The sequence below is a fragment of the Urocampus carinirostris genome, chromosome 13, assembly GCF_059441175.1.
Source record: "Urocampus carinirostris isolate Australia breed hairy pipefish chromosome 13, RoL_Ucar_1.0, whole genome shotgun sequence".
NCBI lineage: Eukaryota > Metazoa > Chordata > Actinopteri > Syngnathiformes > Syngnathidae > Urocampus > Urocampus carinirostris.
The window spans coordinates 16,593,389-16,611,886 of record NC_142361.1 but is presented as its reverse complement, the minus strand read 5'-3'; the positions used below and the strand labels follow the sequence as shown (position 1 = coordinate 16,611,886).

At 37.7% G+C, this 18,498-nt stretch overlaps 1 protein-coding gene across 1 annotated transcript; it reads left to right on the top strand.

The window, feature by feature from the left end:
- The first annotated feature begins 10,531 nt into the window (after positions 1–10,531).
- six2a (SIX homeobox 2a) lies at positions 10,532–17,013 on the top strand. Its single transcript, XM_088350992.1, has 2 exons — positions 10,532–11,299; positions 15,644–17,013. The coding sequence occupies exons 1-2, from the start codon at positions 10,740–10,742 to the stop codon at positions 16,011–16,013; spliced, it is 930 nt and encodes a 309-aa protein (XP_088207118.1). The 5' UTR covers positions 10,532–10,739; the 3' UTR covers positions 16,014–17,013.
- The last annotated feature ends 1,485 nt before the right edge of the window (positions 17,014–18,498 follow it).

Genomic DNA, 18,498 nt, shown 5'->3' with positions numbered 1-18,498 from the left:
TGTGTTTTCTATGGTAATATTTATAGATTGCTATCTTGCTCTGTCAATGAAATGATGATTGCGATGTAGGTTCATTTATTTGTGAATCTGACACGGAACTCACCGTACATCACTGACTGCCTGCATGAATTGGTTTGACATTATCTGATATTAAAAGTCGTCGTTGAAATGTAACCAAGTAGCTGGTTCGCCACCCTGAGACCAAACATCTGCCACTTAATCCAGGAATGTCCCACGGCTGCACGGCCATGTAGCCCACAGCAGTATTAGCTAACTGGTCGGCCCGACTGTTTATGACCATATGTTCTGTGACACCAGGTCACAACTGCGTCTCAACTCAAAGCAACGCCAGGTTGTAAAAGCCACGCACACAGACGTGGGGACTAATTCAACCATTAACACATTGCTAATTACTGACATTTGTTATTTTTATGAATTCCTAACCTATGTAGGTATTTTTATTGATGAGTTATTTGCTTTTGGTTTCTGGAGAACTCAATGGTGTGAAGTTTACTTGCTGGTAGGGGATGAAGAAGAAAATGTCCAAGAAAAAGGTAGCTACAAAGAAGACCCTCCAATAAGACTTCTTGCCCTTGCACAAATCTGTGACAACTTTTGTAATGGAAATTCTTTCCCTTCATCTCCTGACATTACTTTCCCAGTTTAATCCCAAAGACAGAGATACCTGGTACGTTTAAAGTTTAGTAGATATTCGAAATAGAGAGAGAGAAGACATCAATAGATTTTAAAGTTGCAAGGAGTACAGGTAGAAAAACCTTCAGATAAAAAAGTCCAACCTGTTGTCAAGGGCTTCCCCTGAGCCCTTTCTTTTTATTAAATCTCTCCAGTTACAGGAGATATGCGCTGCAAAGGGAATGAAAGAAGAGCCACATCATTGACTGATAGTGACAATGATTTAATACTCAAAACAATAAACAACAGTGTGCAATACAAGTCAAAATAACAAACTGGCCTTCTGTGAAATCTCTTTGCAGGTGTCTAATATTAAAACAGAAGGAACGTTTCAATACCGTTTGATCATTCTAATGCAAAGTCCAGAGTCGGTATGCAAGGCATGGCCCTCGATCTGTTAGAATAGTCATATTGTGTGAGTTTCATTTTTCATTCATTGAAATCATCACAATAATATTTTAATCATGTTAATTTTTCAGTAGAAATTAACCCACCTAATAATTATCTGTGGATTCTGATGTATTTATTTACTCCCTCTTTTATTTACTTGTCACAACAATATATTTATTCATCTAATCGTTGAATAGTCTCTACATTGTTCTAAGTAGAGTCTTATCAAGCCACCTGCTGGGTTAAGTCTGAACAAAAGCTGGGTGTAAAGCTGGTGCCTTGGGAATTTTCCACTAACTCACGTGTTCTGTCCCTTTGGTATAGAATTTATAAATATCAGCCATTTTGAAAGTTCCTTTGTGAAACAGGTACAGCCTTGTTTTGTATTCACAAGCCCAGAGAATTCAATTTTGCTTATTTTATTTGTTTAATACTTATTAAAAACCCATCTTATCTCACAACTGGGATGTTGATTTGAACATCCGGGGAAAGAAAAGGTTTGCCCTCCTTCAGATCCTATTGATTTTTAATCAAATATACATCCAAATATGACTGTTCATTTTGTTTGCCGGCACACAACAGTTCGCATAAAAAAGATTTCCTTTTCAAGTTTTTGCAAAAAAATTGTTTTCTGATTCATCTCAAAAACCTCCTCACGTACGGGTAAAATATTTTTACGATATTTTGCTTAGTTGCACAAATTAAAAGGAAATACATCTATAATACTACTGTGATCCAAAAGACCGAAATGTTAGTTATTGGTCCATCTAAATGCCGTGACTTATTCTCAAAAACTGCTGTGAACATTGACAAATGTCACATCACACAGAGTGACTCAGTTAAAAAATTAGGTTTCATATTTGACCCCGATCTGTCCTTTCAAACACATGTGAAGAAAATTACTAGAACCACTTTCTTCCATCTTTGCAAATTGCTAAAATTCGTCCTATACTGTCTCAGTCGGATGCGGAGATCATAATTCACGCGTTTGTTACCTCCCGTCTCGATTACTGTAATGAACTACTCTCCGGTCTCCCGAAGTCCAGAATAAAGAGTCTTCAGCTGGTACAAAATGCTGCAGTGAGACTTTTAACTACGACAAAAAGTCCGATCACATTACGCCGATTCTGGCTAATCTGCATTGGCTCCCTGTTAGCCTAAGATGTGATTTCAAGGTTCTCATAATATTATACAAAATCATTTATGGTCTTGCTCCCTCATATCTTTCAGATCTGATTTCCCCCTATGTTCCGGTCCGAAGCCTTCGTTCTGAGAGTGCCGGTCGTCTGGTGATCTCAAGAGCCAAGAAGTGTTCCGCTGGTTCGAGAGCGTTCTCCATCCGGGCACCGGTGTTGTGGAATGCTCTCCCCCCTGAGATCCGATCTGCAATCTCAGTGGAAATGTTTAAATATAAGCTTAAACACACTTCTACTAAATAGCATGATTAACCTATACTTTTCGTGGACAATATCTCTGTATTATTTGTGATTGCAACATCCTTTGCTGTCTGGTAATCCTGAAAGGCGGATGCTACATGTGCGGTCCCTTCTCAAGGTGTCTTTATTTTCCTCATGTTGAGGTTTTTGGGTTTTTCCTTGCCCTCATGTTGGTTCCAGATGAGGAGATGATGTAATAATAGTCTGAAAAATAGTCCGTGTAATAACCTGTGCAGCCCTTTGAGACTCTTTGTGATTGACTTGACTTGACTACTATGATACACAAAGCATTCAATTAATACCCAGATTTTACACCATAAGATAGAAATATGTACCTCATGTAAATATTGTATGTGTACTATGCATTTTTAATACCCACCACATTTTCAGACTAAGACCTATAAGATTCAAGAGTCAAGTCTTTGGAGGCATTTAAGTGACCCCAGAGATGTTTTTATTGCAAGCCACCCCAAAAATGTCAATAAATATATGTTTCAGTCATAAGCGGCCTTTTCTCGCTGTCTCTGCAGAGTTGTCATTATCAGCAGCGGGGAAGCCGCGTCGCGTTCGCCCAAAGGAAATAACTGGCAAGGAAAACCGCACATCACATCCACACTCTTCGTTGGCCGGGTCGGCTTTCCAAAACAAGTTTCCTCGCCCAGCTCTTTGCCACCGCTGCGACAACGTTTCAGCCAGCGGCAGATCGCTTTTTGTATTCAAAGGCGAGAACCTTAACTGGTCCCTCATGTTGCCCTTTTCGTCGAGGTTCTCCACATGACCAGATCTGAAGCTATTGGCCATCGCGATCCAGTTACGCTTTGCAGCCTGTTGCCCACTTTCAGATTGACTAAGCGATACTTTTATCTGATGTTGAAAGCAGGTTGTATGGGGAATCCAAATTTAAGTTTTTAATTAATGCTTAGGTACAGCTATGACTGGAAGACTGGGTGCATGATTTTTTACTGAAAATACCTCAAATAGTCACAGTAGTCAATGGTTTAGGTTACATTACTCTTATGAGGACACTGTAATATATGACTGCTAAACGTCACTGTATAAATCGTCCAACAGAAAACATGTCAAATATAACGTATTTTTAAAGCACTTTTCTGGCAAAAAAATGCCACTCAAAGTGATGTATAAAAACATTTAGCATACAACAAGACAGTAAAATCACCACTAACCCAAACAACCCAAAAAAAAACCTCATACACATGCACACAAACAAAATAAGTCGTGAAAGAGATCAAATATGATTATGGTAAGGCACAGACCAACCATGTGGGGAAAGGGACGTGAGGGAGGCTTATCCACAATTACAGGGATGGCAGCTGACGGCTGCAAAGCACAATAAAGATAACAAACAACAGAGACTTAAAGTGACCGAATCAGAACATTTTTCTTGACATTTTTTGCCCAACATTTTGCATGTTTTTTTGCAATACTCTTAGCAGCAAGATGACAATTTTGTCAGCTCCCTTTAGACTTCATGTTATGCAAATTAAATTGACATTTCTCAACTTCAGATTATGTTTTTAAATGCATGTTTGTATGATAGCTCATGTATTTTGCTTATTATTTAAATCAATATTGTTTTGGAATGAATTAGGTTTTTAACATTACGCGGTGCAACATAATAGACCGTGTCCCTTTAAGAATTCACAATTGGCGAAACCAGTAGTCATGTTTATAATAAGGAAGTTTTGGTAGTATATCATGAACCAGAACAGGATCAGGACCCAAACGCGTATCAGGACCCAAACGCGTGACAAGCCTTTTATTTTACGGGAAATGGGGAGTCATGCACGATGGGCAGCAGTCTGGCGTGAAATGATAGGAAGCCAGAGGCAGACGAAATCGATACCAATAGCCCGAGTTTATATGAGACGGATGGGGTCGATACCGGACAGGACGAGCCAGACAAGATAGATAATAGGACAGGATATCCAAAATAAACAGGACATACTAGACAGGGAACGTAAACTGGAGAAAAAAATAAAAAGGACAAAAATAGACGGAAACAAAACTGGAAACCGAAATTAAACCGGACAAAATAAACGGGAACAATACCGGACAGGAAATACCAATAGGAACCCACGTCTTGCGGGGCAGAAGTTCGTTGACGGACTGGCACAGGAAAAATGAGAGCACTGAGCCTAAATAGACAGAAAGCCAATCCATCAATGAGCCGCTGCTGGTTCCACACGGGCGGGGCCAATTGGGCGCCATGGCAACCGTGACATAGTATCTACTCTCAATCGTTAGTCCAATAAGGAAACTTGCAACGTTGGATTCTGCCGCCATTTTTTCTCATTATTTTACTTATTCTCGATAGTTTTGCCTATTTATCCTGGCATTCTGTTTTTATTATTTTCCTCCTTAAGTGTTGTTTATTCAGGAGTTCCATGTCTAATATCATTGTAAACGATGTTCATTACGTTGTTGTCAATGACAATTAAGACATTTTTAATTCTTATATTTCGTTACTATCCACCACTCAGCAGATAAATAATATTGAAAAGCAGAGAAGTCTTAACAGAGTACTGCATTTTTTTTTTTTACGGCGGAGACAGAGTGCACTCAAACGTTGATTACTCTTAAAGTTGGTAATAAGCAACAAAACTCAGAACACACTTGTCAAATGAGGCAAATTACACAGTGGGGTAGATTACTTTAAAAAAAGCTGGTTTTACAGACACAACGGCTTTTCCCAAAACTTAAGTACACTTTGTAAAAGCCGAATGTTTGTCCACCCCTCCAATAATAGAGGATAATGGCGGTTTCAGAATAAAGCAGCAGCCGCAGCTTTTGACGAAAAGCAGCCTCGAGGTCGCGTTTCACCGTGAAGTATTAGCTGGCGTGAAGTGTGTGCGTAAGAAATCCAAATTGCGGCGCAAAAACATGTACAGGCCCGTGTATAAGGGACCCAGTATTCTGAGGATGGAACGAGAAAGTGAGAGTCAAACGCCTGAAATATAAACAGATTGTAAGTACAATGACTGATCCGGGAGATTGACCGCAACAGCACGACAAACACAATAACAAACATGTGAAATAAACACACTTGTTGCTGCCAGTGGAATGTTGAAGTGCCCATTTGGATTTCAAGTGGCCACTAAATTGTTTTGAGTCATGAATGTTGAGTTGCAAAATGAAGCGCCAACCTGAAAAACTGGTAAAGTTTCCTGGGATTTGTTTTTATAGACACTGAATCCGTCAAATTAGTTCATATCAAGCCAAGCATGATTCGACCTTTCACTGAGTGAGCAGTAAGTGTGGGCAGACCCCTGTACACATGGCTCACTCCCCTAAATACATCAGAATATTTTTCGTTTGCAGTATTTTGTAACATTTTTACCAAAGATCTCTGATCGCACAGTACTTTGAAACCATATTTACAGAAAAAAAATCACCGTCAAACTGAGCCTCAAAAATCTTGAGTAACTGCAGGAGGGAGACAAAATTAAGGTGTTGTATTTGTTGATAAGGGACACGTTATTATTATGTCATAGATTATCATTTTATTTTTGTATTTACGGTATTTCTTATTTTGTGTTTGTATTGCAACCTCTTAACTTGGTCTCAATTAGGTTGTACACAGTGACGTCCAGTCAGGGGATAAAAATCATCATTGAAAGGGCGGGTTCGGGTTTATATACCTGCGACTCGGGTTGGGTCGGGCTGAATTTTTTTGGCCCGATTTTACCTCTAATCTGACCGTGCCTCACCAGACACTAATAAATAAAATAAAAACAACAGCCCGTTGAACAGCCCGAGCCCAAAAAGTAACAGATCTTTAAAGGGCATTTTAAACTTTTTGAACAGTATGGCTACCATAAATGTGACAGATACTGCCAACCAGAGTTCGTACTAACGTGTTACAAAGGTTCGCGCTCCTGGAGCACAATTACTTTTCTCTGTTATGAGTACTGTAATGTTTTTAAAACCATTTTGTAACTCTCCTGTCTTTACTACTTGGTGTCTTATGACGTTATTCCGCTACTTTATAAAAGCAGATCATTCATTATGGTGTTCTCTGATTGTTAAGTATGATTGTTTCTCATAGGTTACCATACACAACATACTACCCTCGATACGGTAAAATCATTTTTGCAATACACTATGCCTGGAGGAATAAAATGCATTGGACAGTGGAGAAGGAGATCTTTGAGTGGTTTAAAGCCTAGAGACAACATGGATATAGAGTGTCTCGGCTTAGTGTTTGTTTGCAAGCTCTCAAGATTGCATAAGATATATGACAGTTACACTGCTTTCACACATTTTCTTCTATCTATTTTATTTTTTGGCTATATTAAAGCCATTTCACCGGGTTACACAGCAAGTCTATACAGTACATGTGCAACTATGTACATAAATTTGTAACCATAGTTACTTTCAGAGTCACGCGCTACTTTTGTGTGTCAGTTATTTTGGGGATAACTGAACTATTTTTTGAATGAAGTAACTAGTAGCTAATTCCTTTTTTTGTTACATTCTCAACACTGCTGTCAACTCAGTAAAAGATGTTGTCAATGGCTCTTGGTGGGTTACACAAAAATAAAAGTTATACTACGAGCCCTCTAAACCTCTAAAACCTCCAAAAAGAACAGTCAATGTATTTCAGTTTTATATTTCTGCTATTTGGTGAAGGTCCATGTGTGTCCCAAGCATCCATCATAAACCCCAGACAGGTCCTAGTGTCTAAAATTGGTTTCATCCTCTCTTCCTCAGATGTAACTGGATAGATGTAAACAAACAATTACCGGGCCGGCCATCATTGGCGAGCGACTAACCGGTATGGACGGCTAGCTTCTGGCTTTAATAAGGATCCCCCTTCCATCCGCCCTTGCAGAATGTTCCTCATCAGCCCCTCGTGGCGCTAGTCTCAGGTGTGAGGCCCGCTGCAGGTCTTCCTGCGTCGCTCGGGTCCCCCGCGAACGCCGAAGCCGGCGACATCTTGCAGCAATCAGCCGAATTAGCCGAGGTTGCGGCAACAGGGGGTTGTGAAAACAGGGGGCGACCGTATTAGGTGAAAGGCGAGCCGCAGTCATCAGCTTGGGGAATCATTCCACCTGAAGAGTCTTGATCAAGCTTCATCTGTGGGCAAAAGATGTTTACAAACATACTCAGGGGCCCTGGCAGGGCACTTTGAGGTACTCTGACTTCTCACAGGTATTTTGGCAGACTACGACTTTTATTTCAACCCTTATAAATTTCTATCTACAAGTAGCAAAGGTTTGAAAACTATTTTCCCACTGTGGATAGAAAACAAGGAGGCCATGTCCTGCCCAAGTATAAATAAATATATAAAAAATATATGTATTCACAAATATATTCCATATAAATGATGTAATACCTAAATATATGAAATAAGTGAAATTTATTAATTTACGTATGCAATTTGTCATGTATTGTGTCATGTATTTTGTTGTTTATTTTGTCGTATATTGTGTCACAACAAAATGTTGTTCAAATGACAAGGTGTCCTAGTTGGCTGTGCTTTGCACCTATTGGTGGATCAGTGAAGACTGAATCGGCTACTAATGTCTTGCTTCCCTCATCCTGGTCGCAAACATTTGTTTCGAAGCTGGCGTCGATCAGCCAATTGGTGAAAGGCTCAGCCAGTTGGACACCTCTTCCCCCTCATTTTAATAAAATGTGACGCAATACACAAAAATAGAACACAAAACAACAGTTTATATATATATATATATATATATATATATATATATATATATATACATATATATATATATATATATATATATATATATATATATATATATATATATATATATAATTTGCATTTATGTAATTTACTTATATATCTCATGTTTTATTCATGTATTCATTCATTAATATGGCGTATATTTGTGGTTATATATTTACTTTTACATATATTTCCACATATGGCACGATTGATCCTTCATAAGAAAATACCTTAAAATGAGACAGCAAAAGATGTATAACCTATTGCTTGGCTTTTGATTGATATCAGATTACATTTGCAGGAACGATGTTTAAAAGGAAAGACAGAGAGTATTGTTATTTTTCAAATATATTTTATAAGTTGAAACTTTATAGAAAGTAAGAACTATTATGAACTTTTTTACCTAATATCATTAGAAAAACTAATGTACTCATTTTGATATTTGACTGTATCATATGATCCGAATGTCATCAATCTGATTTATTTTTTCAGTTTGGTTGTTGATGTAATTGTGTGCCAATTATAATGGACTGATGTTAATGCTGCAATAATGAATTATGAATGTTTTATTTGGTCCCGCCTGAAGACATATTTTGGAAAAATAGAAATGTTCAGGCCAACCCTCCTTCAACCTCAGCAGGAGTAACTATGAATAGGGCTATATGATTTGGCATTAATTACAGACAAAATATGATATATTTAAAACATTAGTTTGAGTCTCTATCACACATGTATCAAACTCATGTGCCCCGCAAGAGCTTCAAATGTTTAAGCATCTAAAATTAAGTAGATTGAAACCGGGGTCGAGAACGAATGGCTCGCATGACAGATATGGCTCTTTTCATGAGTAGATCTGACTCAAAGATAAGATTATCAAAATAATTATTCTCTCTCTGACATTTCAAAATTAGTGGAATCGAAGCTGAAGCAACACAAAAAACTGCTTTTCAGTTCAAAATAGGCGAGGTTTGAACTACTGTTTCAACACCAACAGACACTGTTTTGGCTGTACGTCTGTAAGGAATCCTTTCAATAAAATTTCATTGAACAATCTATGTTCACTGTTGATGAAATGTATGGTGAAAACCCAAAGAACAAACAGCAAACACTCCAAAACGCCAGCAGAGCACCCTGAGCAATTTGATTGAGTGAGTGGTAAGTGTGGGCAGGCCCCTGTACACATGGTGCACTCCTCTAAATACATAAGAAACCTTTTCGTTTGCAGTATATTGTGACATTTTTACCAAAGAACTCTGCTCGCACAGTATTTTGAAACTATTATCTATGCAAACTGAATCTCAAAAATCTTGAGTAATTGCACGGAAGAGCCAAAATTAGGGTGTTGTATTTGTTGATAAGGGACACATTATTATTACTTCATAGATTATCAAATCATCAAACATCACACCGTGAAATAAAATGTGCTGACATTTAGCTGAATTGTTATAATTTGAGATGTTGTTGATTTTTTTTCCCTAAAATATGCGTGACTCTTAAAATGAATCAAATAGTTTGCTTCCATGGCTCTTTGAGTCTGAAAAGTTCCCAACACTTTGGTTGAAAGAACTATTTGACCAAAAACAACATTTCCCGTAATGCCTGTCGGCTATGAACCCGGCAAAGTGACGGTTCGGGGTCAATACACAGCTGTGCTTTTTATATTAATGCCAATAAGTGAAATCATAATATACATTTTTCTAAAAACATCCTAGAAGATTTTGTTTTAGTTTATATCATGTCATATTATATTTTTAATGCAACTATAATGTTTGACTTAATAATTAATGAATTCGGAGTTATTTTACATGAAGTAGTACGGTTTATCCGTTTTACATACCATTCTATTACATTTAATTACTTTTATAACTTTCACAAGACCCTTTGGGGACAGCCATTACTCTCATGTGGCCTTTAGAAAAAGAGTTTGACACTTCTGCTCTAACACATAAACAGTTAAACGCACCAATTTGGTTGCACGTACGCCTCGGTTGCGCGCGCCCGCCAGCAGACGCTCTTTGGCTCCTCCAGGTGTCCGTCAAAGTGAGGTGATCGTTTTCCAAAAGTCTTCTGGACTTGTGCAAAGCGTTTCCATGGGATGGGCGTGACGGTCGTATGAAGGGAGGCACCCTCCCTCCTTTACCTCCACGCGTCAGGTTACTCTTTTTGGAGTGACAGCGTCACCATGGCGAAGAATTCCACGCTGCGCTATTGTCTTTTCCGCGCCATCCCCGGGCTCGGATGACCGACCAATCAGGCTCCACAACCACGCGTGTCAGCCGGCTCCAAAGCAAAATATTTTTAAAGGGGAGCTCTTTGACAAGCGCGTGGAGACGCAGCCGTGGACGCGCAAAGAGAGAGCGCACGGAAACTTTGTTGCCAACTTGGAGTGAATTGGTTGTTTCTCTTGATTTGGTTTTCGTTTCGGGTCGGTTGTGCCATGGGGCGTGGGGTTCGTCAAAATCCAGACTTTTGGAGCTGAGTGGCCGCGAAAGGGGCCCCCCGGCGGCAGGATGTCCATGCTGCCCACGTTTGGTTTTACGCAGGAGCAAGTTGCGTGCGTGTGTGAAGTGCTGCAGCAGGGCGGCAACATCGAGCGCCTGGGCCGCTTCTTGTGGTCACTACCGGCCTGTGAGCACCTCCACAAGAACGAGAGCGTGCTGAAGGCCAAAGCCGTGGTTGCTTTCCACCGCGGAAACTTTAGAGAGCTCTACAAAATCCTGGAGAGCCAGCAGTTCTCTGCGCACAATCACCCCAAACTGCAGCAACTTTGGCTCAAGGCGCACTACATTGAGGCAGAGAAGCTGCGCGGCCGGCCACTGGGCGCCGTTGGCAAGTATCGAGTGCGACGCAAGTTCCCGCTACCGCGCTCCATCTGGGACGGCGAGGAGACCAGCTACTGCTTCAAGGAGAAATCACGAAGCGTCCTGCGGGAGTGGTACACACACAACCCGTATCCGTCCCCAAGGGAGAAGCGGGAACTGGCCGAGGCCACCGGCCTCACCACCACGCAGGTCAGCAACTGGTTCAAGAACCGCCGGCAGCGAGATCGAGCTGCCGAGGCCAAGGAGAGGTGAGGTCGGCGCATGAGTCCTGGAACTTTGTTTTGCTCCGTGCAGACGCTCCAACGTGCCTCGACTTCAAACTTTAGGTCCCAAACTTCACTTCAATTCCCCCCTTATTAATGATTCCAATTCCTATTTGAAGCGATAACCAACCTTACAATCACAACAGGGCACCTATTTACTCACAGTAAAACAGATTATTTAGACGATATCAACGATTTACGATTTAGTTGTCATCTGCTACCAGTGACCGAGACTATCCAGATTAGAGCTGACATTGACAATACGAGGTCAGTTTAAGCAAAAAACGAGTTTGTTTTTTTATTTAGTTTTTTTTTTTCATTTTCCCGCACGAAAATTGTCACACCATTTGAAATTATCGAACCCGTATGCACGGGGAAAACATATAAGTTCACATGTATGTTTCTAAATGCGTTACATATCACCCCTATAAAATGCACATTTCCATAACTTGTCCAATATAGATGTGAGAGCATTGCAGTTGATTTGGTCATAAAGTAAAATTAACAACAATAACACTCTCTCTCTCACACACACACACGCGCACGCACGCAAACACACACACACACACACAAAAGCACATGCACACGTATATATATATATATATATAAATATATATATATATATATATATATATATATATATATATATATATATATATATATATATATATATATATATATATATATATATATATATATATATATATATATATATATATATATATATATATATATATATATATATATATATATACTAAAATACATCATCCGTTGCTACGACATGATGGATTAAATACACGTGACACTCTCCACATTATATTAAAATTGTTTACAATCCAGGGAGATTGTTGGATCCCTTACCCTAAATTTATTTATCGCAAATCCTTGAAGTCAACATTCGTTTCATATTTTAAGTTGTTTGCCGACATTATAATTATATATTTTTTTCTCATTTAAGTTACATTTAGCTTAAATTTAAGACCAATTACCCAGCCAACACAATTAGGTTCTTGATGAGGAAAAAAACATGTAGGCAAAATAATCAATTCATCATAAATGCACACAATCTGTACTGTTGACTGTATATTATGTTTTAGTGTTTTTGACAATAGAATTTCACCTTTCAATACTTGACAATTTTTTATATATTGTACGTCACGCAAACCTTTGTACGTCACACAAGACAATATTTAGTTTCCACGGAGGGTGGATTGATAAACATACTCAAATCAACACATACTCTCCAAAAAATAAACTTTGATTTTCAAGTTTTTTTTAATTATTATTTCATTTGATTCTAGTAGTATTTGATTCCAGTTCGGTAAAAAAACAGATGAGTGAGTGATACAGACATTCAGCGGTAATAAAAAAGGAAATTAAAAGTGCCAAGTTAGCATGGCGTTCATCTTTTTAAACGGTCCGTGTCAAGTCGTAAAATGACAGACATTACACCTTCTCGACTTGATCAAAAACTTATCCTATGTTCGATAATTTTACTTCGTGACTCAAAGGAGCTCCAGGGTGAGAAAATCTACATCTTTTTTGTCACTGATGACCAAAACAAGGCCTTAAGTTGTGTGTCCAAGCGGGGGAAGTAAAAGAAGAAGAAGACATGTTGCTGTCAGGTGCTGCTGTTTTCAGGCTTGCAAGCCGGTGTCTTCTTTCACCCTCGGGCCGCTAATTCGAGGCTGAAAGCTGCAAATAAATCACCACCTCCCCCGCGTGCATGCTCACAACGAGAAGGGAATAAGAGGACAGCCTCTCAACTGCACAATATGCTCCTTTGGCACTTATTTAATTCATGATTCTTTTTTACAGCACTCAAAAAAACTGCCGAATTAATATGCATTACGCATATCTGCACTGTATGCTGTAATTCTGTAAATAATATATTGCTAATTAGTAAAAAAAAGACGGGCATTTTTTTATGGATTGATTTGTTTATTTGTGCAAATGCGCTTTCACAATAGCAACATTTTTGCATTATACAATTGAAATAAGCCGATATTTTGACCCACAAAATTATGTCATTGTTTTTTGCTCTAATATAATATTGCAATGTTGTAGCCTACACGATTAAATAACCAGTTAATTGAATAATAAACAGGCTGTATAGGGACCATGAAGGGAGTGTTAAAATGTACTCTTTAAGTTTTAATTTCACACTGGTTATTTTACGATGTAGACAGTAATTAAGACGGTGACAGTGTTAACATAATTATTTTTGGTGATGTAATAACATTATATTTTAAACATGCATTGTAAATGGTAGGCAATTTTGCAGATTTTATTTATAGGTTTTTTTTTGCAATTCATTTTTCAAAATAATTAGTTCCAGTAAAGTACGGTTAAATTGAGCAAGAAATATGGCAGATTTTTCCTTTAATGAAAATACAGTTTATATTTTTTTCAATCTACACATGTTCTCATAATTATTTTGAGTAAAACAAGAACATTCTATTAAAACTATGCAACGGCGTTATAACAACTAATTTTGCTCATTTTACTTATTATTTCTATTCATTTTTTAAAAATAAACATTTAACTTAATAATAAAAAAAATAATATAAAATACAGGTGGTAAATAATTTTACGATTTGTTTTATTTTTACTGTAAAAAGGAACACTGCTTGTTCTGTCATGTAAACAGTAATAGTGTTAATTTAAAGAGTAAATTTTAACAGTACCCTGGTGAACTTGTGGTCCTTATACTGCGTTAAATTAATACTGGTCATTTAACTGTGTACACTTGTATAATAAGAAAGATAACAAAAATCACCATGATGATGACATATTCTCGTTTAAGAATGAAAACAAACTTGAATGTGCCATTTTTTCTCTCATTTTATACGAAAAACATTTAATCATTTTGATAATTAAATTTTCCCTTTCTACTGGTGTAAAAAAGTTGTAGACATGATTCAGGGAAAACAAAAAAGATTTTAAAAATAACAATAGTTATAATTTTCTCCCAATTTCATTTTTCAAAAATCTGGGGCAGTGGGGTATTTCAATATTTGATCAATAATACTTTTTACTATTAAAAAAGTGATTTATTTTATTATTGTATCAGGTCAAGAAAACATATTGTTTGAAATCCTTACTTCATGATGACAAGATATAATTCATAATTCGGTTTTAAAAGTAGAATTACAATTGTTCTCATCGCCATTGGTAGAAACGTTGTGAACATTGTTTACAACGAGATTAGATTTGGCACTCCAGGATAAACATACAATGGAGACTTAGATGAGAAAAATAAGATAGAAAGAATGTTAGGATGAATACCGGTTGGCAAAATCATGTACAAGGTACTGGGAGCCTGCTAAATAATGTTATGATAGTTATACGCTACAAATACAATTGTATAATTAATTATGGGTAAATAAATAAACTTAAATTCATAACCATACAAATATTTGGATTTAAATTATTTTGAGTATTGTTCTAAATACGTTGCAATTTTATTTGAACAAAAACAATACGTTGATGGAATCGTCTCGTTCGCAAATGGGGAAAATGGCACATTATTTCGATCTTTCAATTGATCGTTTTTCTATTCTAAAATAATGATGAAATAAGGTAAAATTTTAGGTATTTGTAGAGTTGTAAGGTTTTTTTTTTTTTTTCAAAAATGTGTATACAATGAAATGAAGAAATATACCATATATCGCAACAAAATTATTAGGAACCATTTTAAAAGCATCCATTTTCAGTTTAGCTTTATTATACAAGGTGTTCGAAAAATACACATTTTAGCCAATACACCTTTTTCTATTTCAGATTTGATTTTGAAGTAAGAAGGACAGATACTGGGTATGTGTTTGTACAATAAAAATGTTCTAGAATTACTCAGGAAAATAAATTTGACACGCAAAAAGTTCAAAACACAGATGCCCCAACACGTATTTGCACTTTCAGCTTTATTTTTACATTTCCAGAATTTTTGGGAGCATTATTTTGCACAAGCGTAAGCCAATTATCTGACATTGTACCCCAAAACTATACGTCCATCTATTGACTGCACCGCTTATTCTCACTAGGGGCACGGGATACTCCAAAACCGAATCAGAAATTTTAAAAAGTGTTTAGGCGAATTCAAGTCAAGGTGCATATCCATTTGTTTGGGGCACACTTTATTTAGAAAGCTTTCAGGTTGAAATATATAAAGTGCATGGTTATGAATTTACTTTTATTTGAGTATTCAATGACAAATACAATTATTTTTCTAACTGACCTCACTATTATCATTTAGCATGTTTCGTGATTATTTGCGGCGCGTCAAAATTCACTCCAATGCTAACTTAAGTGGCCTGCTGCGTTTTCCAGGGAGAATAACGAAAACTCCAATAACAACAACGGCGGCAGTGGCAGCAACGCACTAACTTCATCCCTCAACGGGACTAAAACTCTTTTGGCAAGTTCGGACGACGATAAAACCCCGGCGGGGACTCCAGACCACCAGCACACATCCCCCAGTCCCGCCCTAATGCTCGGCGTACAAGGCACCCTGCACGGCCTTGCGCCCCCGCCTGGACCCAGTGCTGTACCGGTCCTCGGAGGCGGGGAATCGGTGCACAATCACCACCATCACCACCATCACCATCACCCGCATCCTCATCATCCTCATCACCACGGAATGCACCACGACACCATCTTGAACCCCATGTCGTCTAATTTGGTGGACTTGGGCTCGTAGAGGAAGAATGTTTGGACAAAGACTTTTTTTTCCCTTTCCTTTTTTTTTAATTAAGGAACATGCTGAAATGTGCCAGTGGATTTGTTTTAAAGAAAGCACTTAAAAGGGAGGATATTTCCTTCAATTGGCAACCAAGGTGAGGCAGGTCCGTTGTAAAAGACACAATAAAAATGTGTATTTTACTGAAAGGTTCTTGGAAAGAATGCATAAAAATGTCTTATTATCGCTAATTGTTTTTAGGATTCGATGTGGTTTTCTTTGTTTACAGCAGTGGTTGGCAACTCTTTCTGTACCGCGGACCGGTTCAATGTCTGACTATATTCTCGCAGCCTGACCCAAAAATAATTAGTAATAATTTTTAATAATAATAATAACAACAACTATAATCACAAAAAAGAATCCACTGTGTAATCAGTAGACCACTAGAGATCTATATGACATAGGAAAAGGCTTTTGATTTGATCTCATCATCACGCTATTTTTACTCACAGGATACCATTGTTCTGAACTCTTTCTCATAATGCTCCATTACAACGTTGTACAACGTGGCGCAGTAAGTAAAAATAGTGTGATGATGAGCTAAATCGCAACTCCTTTTCCTTTGGCATCTGAGGTGAGCTATACATTTCGACTGATCAATCATTTTTCATTTACGGTCATATGACCCGAGTCTTCTTTGGGTCAAAAAATGTGTTGAAAAATAAATACAGTATGAGTAAAAATAAGGCACTTTTTTAGGACATTTTCATTCTATCTGTTTGCCTGATACCAAACGACCCAAGGCCCGGTATCGGTCCACGGCCTGGTGGTTGCCAACCACTGGTTTACAGGACTTTCTAAGAGAGACTGCAATATCTTTTTTTCGCGGCTGCCTCAGTACGTCACGCAAAAAACGCCATGAGATAAAACATATTTCAATAATGTCTTGATATTACAATTACTGTTATCTTTATTATTATTATTATCATTTGGAGAGAAAAAATGCATGTGAAGTTGACATTATGAAGCCTAAAATGGATTGCCTTTATAGTTTCTTATAACCTTTACAATAAAAAACACAACAGTGTGAATTGGGCCATTTCTTTCGCTGGACACTCATTTTTTAAGTTGTTCTTTTCAAAATTTGTTCAAAGATTGAATGAAAAAAGACAGAAAAACGACACAAAAAGAAAAGATTTCTATGTTTTTGCCAGAAATGAATTCATAGTTGACAACTCCAAACAAATGTGAAAACGTGATCATTGAAAAGTAGTTTTTTCAACTTGTGCACAATGCTAGTATAACTGAATTTAGTAGAATTTAATTGTCTTAGTTGTCATGAATAACAACGTAGTACAACATTGTATGCAACAAGATTAGACACGGCACTCCGGGATAAACATGTAATAAACACTTCAAAGAGGAAACAAGATAAAATACTGTCAGGATAAATTGTCGCGTATATTTACAAATAATGTCCGTAACAATAGTGCTATAGAAAGTAGTGTAATAATTTAACAGCAAGAAAAATATTCAAATAAATTGAAAAATGTAGAGATTTTTAGAGTTTTTCTCGCTTGCCTAGGGTGCTGAGGCCCTGGGGAGGGAAAAACTATAATAAATATAAATATGAAAGAGAATACCCAAAACAATGACGTTGTAAACATAAACAAACTCATAAAATCTCAACATTGCTGCCCATAAAACGAATTTCGTGCTAGTAAACATGTAGCCATTATTTTAACTGGCGTGGAAATATCAACTTGTTGATCTTTCCAGTGATTGCGGAGCTGCAGGCTTTTGTTGTCGTAAAGTGTGCGCAGGCGCAGATACAAGCGTGTGATGCACATGTGTACAGGCGACGTTCTCGTGTGGCGCATTAGTGGCCCCTACGGGAGACCCCTCACTTAGCTCCCCATCACAGGGGCCAAAGGGCAAACGTTTATGGCCTGTGTGGGGAAGCGCTTTGCGTTCACGCCTGATGAACTGGCTCATTAAGAAGCCGCAAAACTGTGACTTCATTGTGAAAAGTTGAAAGTAACATGAATCGGTCACTGATCACTATACAGTATATATATATATATATGGTAGACGTATTAATATATGGATCTGTGTTTGCTAGCCGCCTGGACGTAACCTGGCCTTGATAATGTGGAGTAGACGTCCATCAGGGAGGGGAGAGGGCAGGCAACAATGCACTGTGCAGATATTACTGTCCTCAGCAGCCTCCCAGTGTCCGCCTCAGTGCAGCTATTGTGGGTGAGTGGGTGGTTGGTGACTTGTTGGTGGTGTTGTGTCCTGGGCAAGTACTGCCTGGTGTCGCCCATCCATCTCCAGGCCAAATTATGTACCGGTATACATATATATATATATATATATATGTATATATATATATATATATATATATATATATATATATATATATATATATATATATATATATATATATATATATATATATATATATATATATATATATATATATATATATATATATATATATATA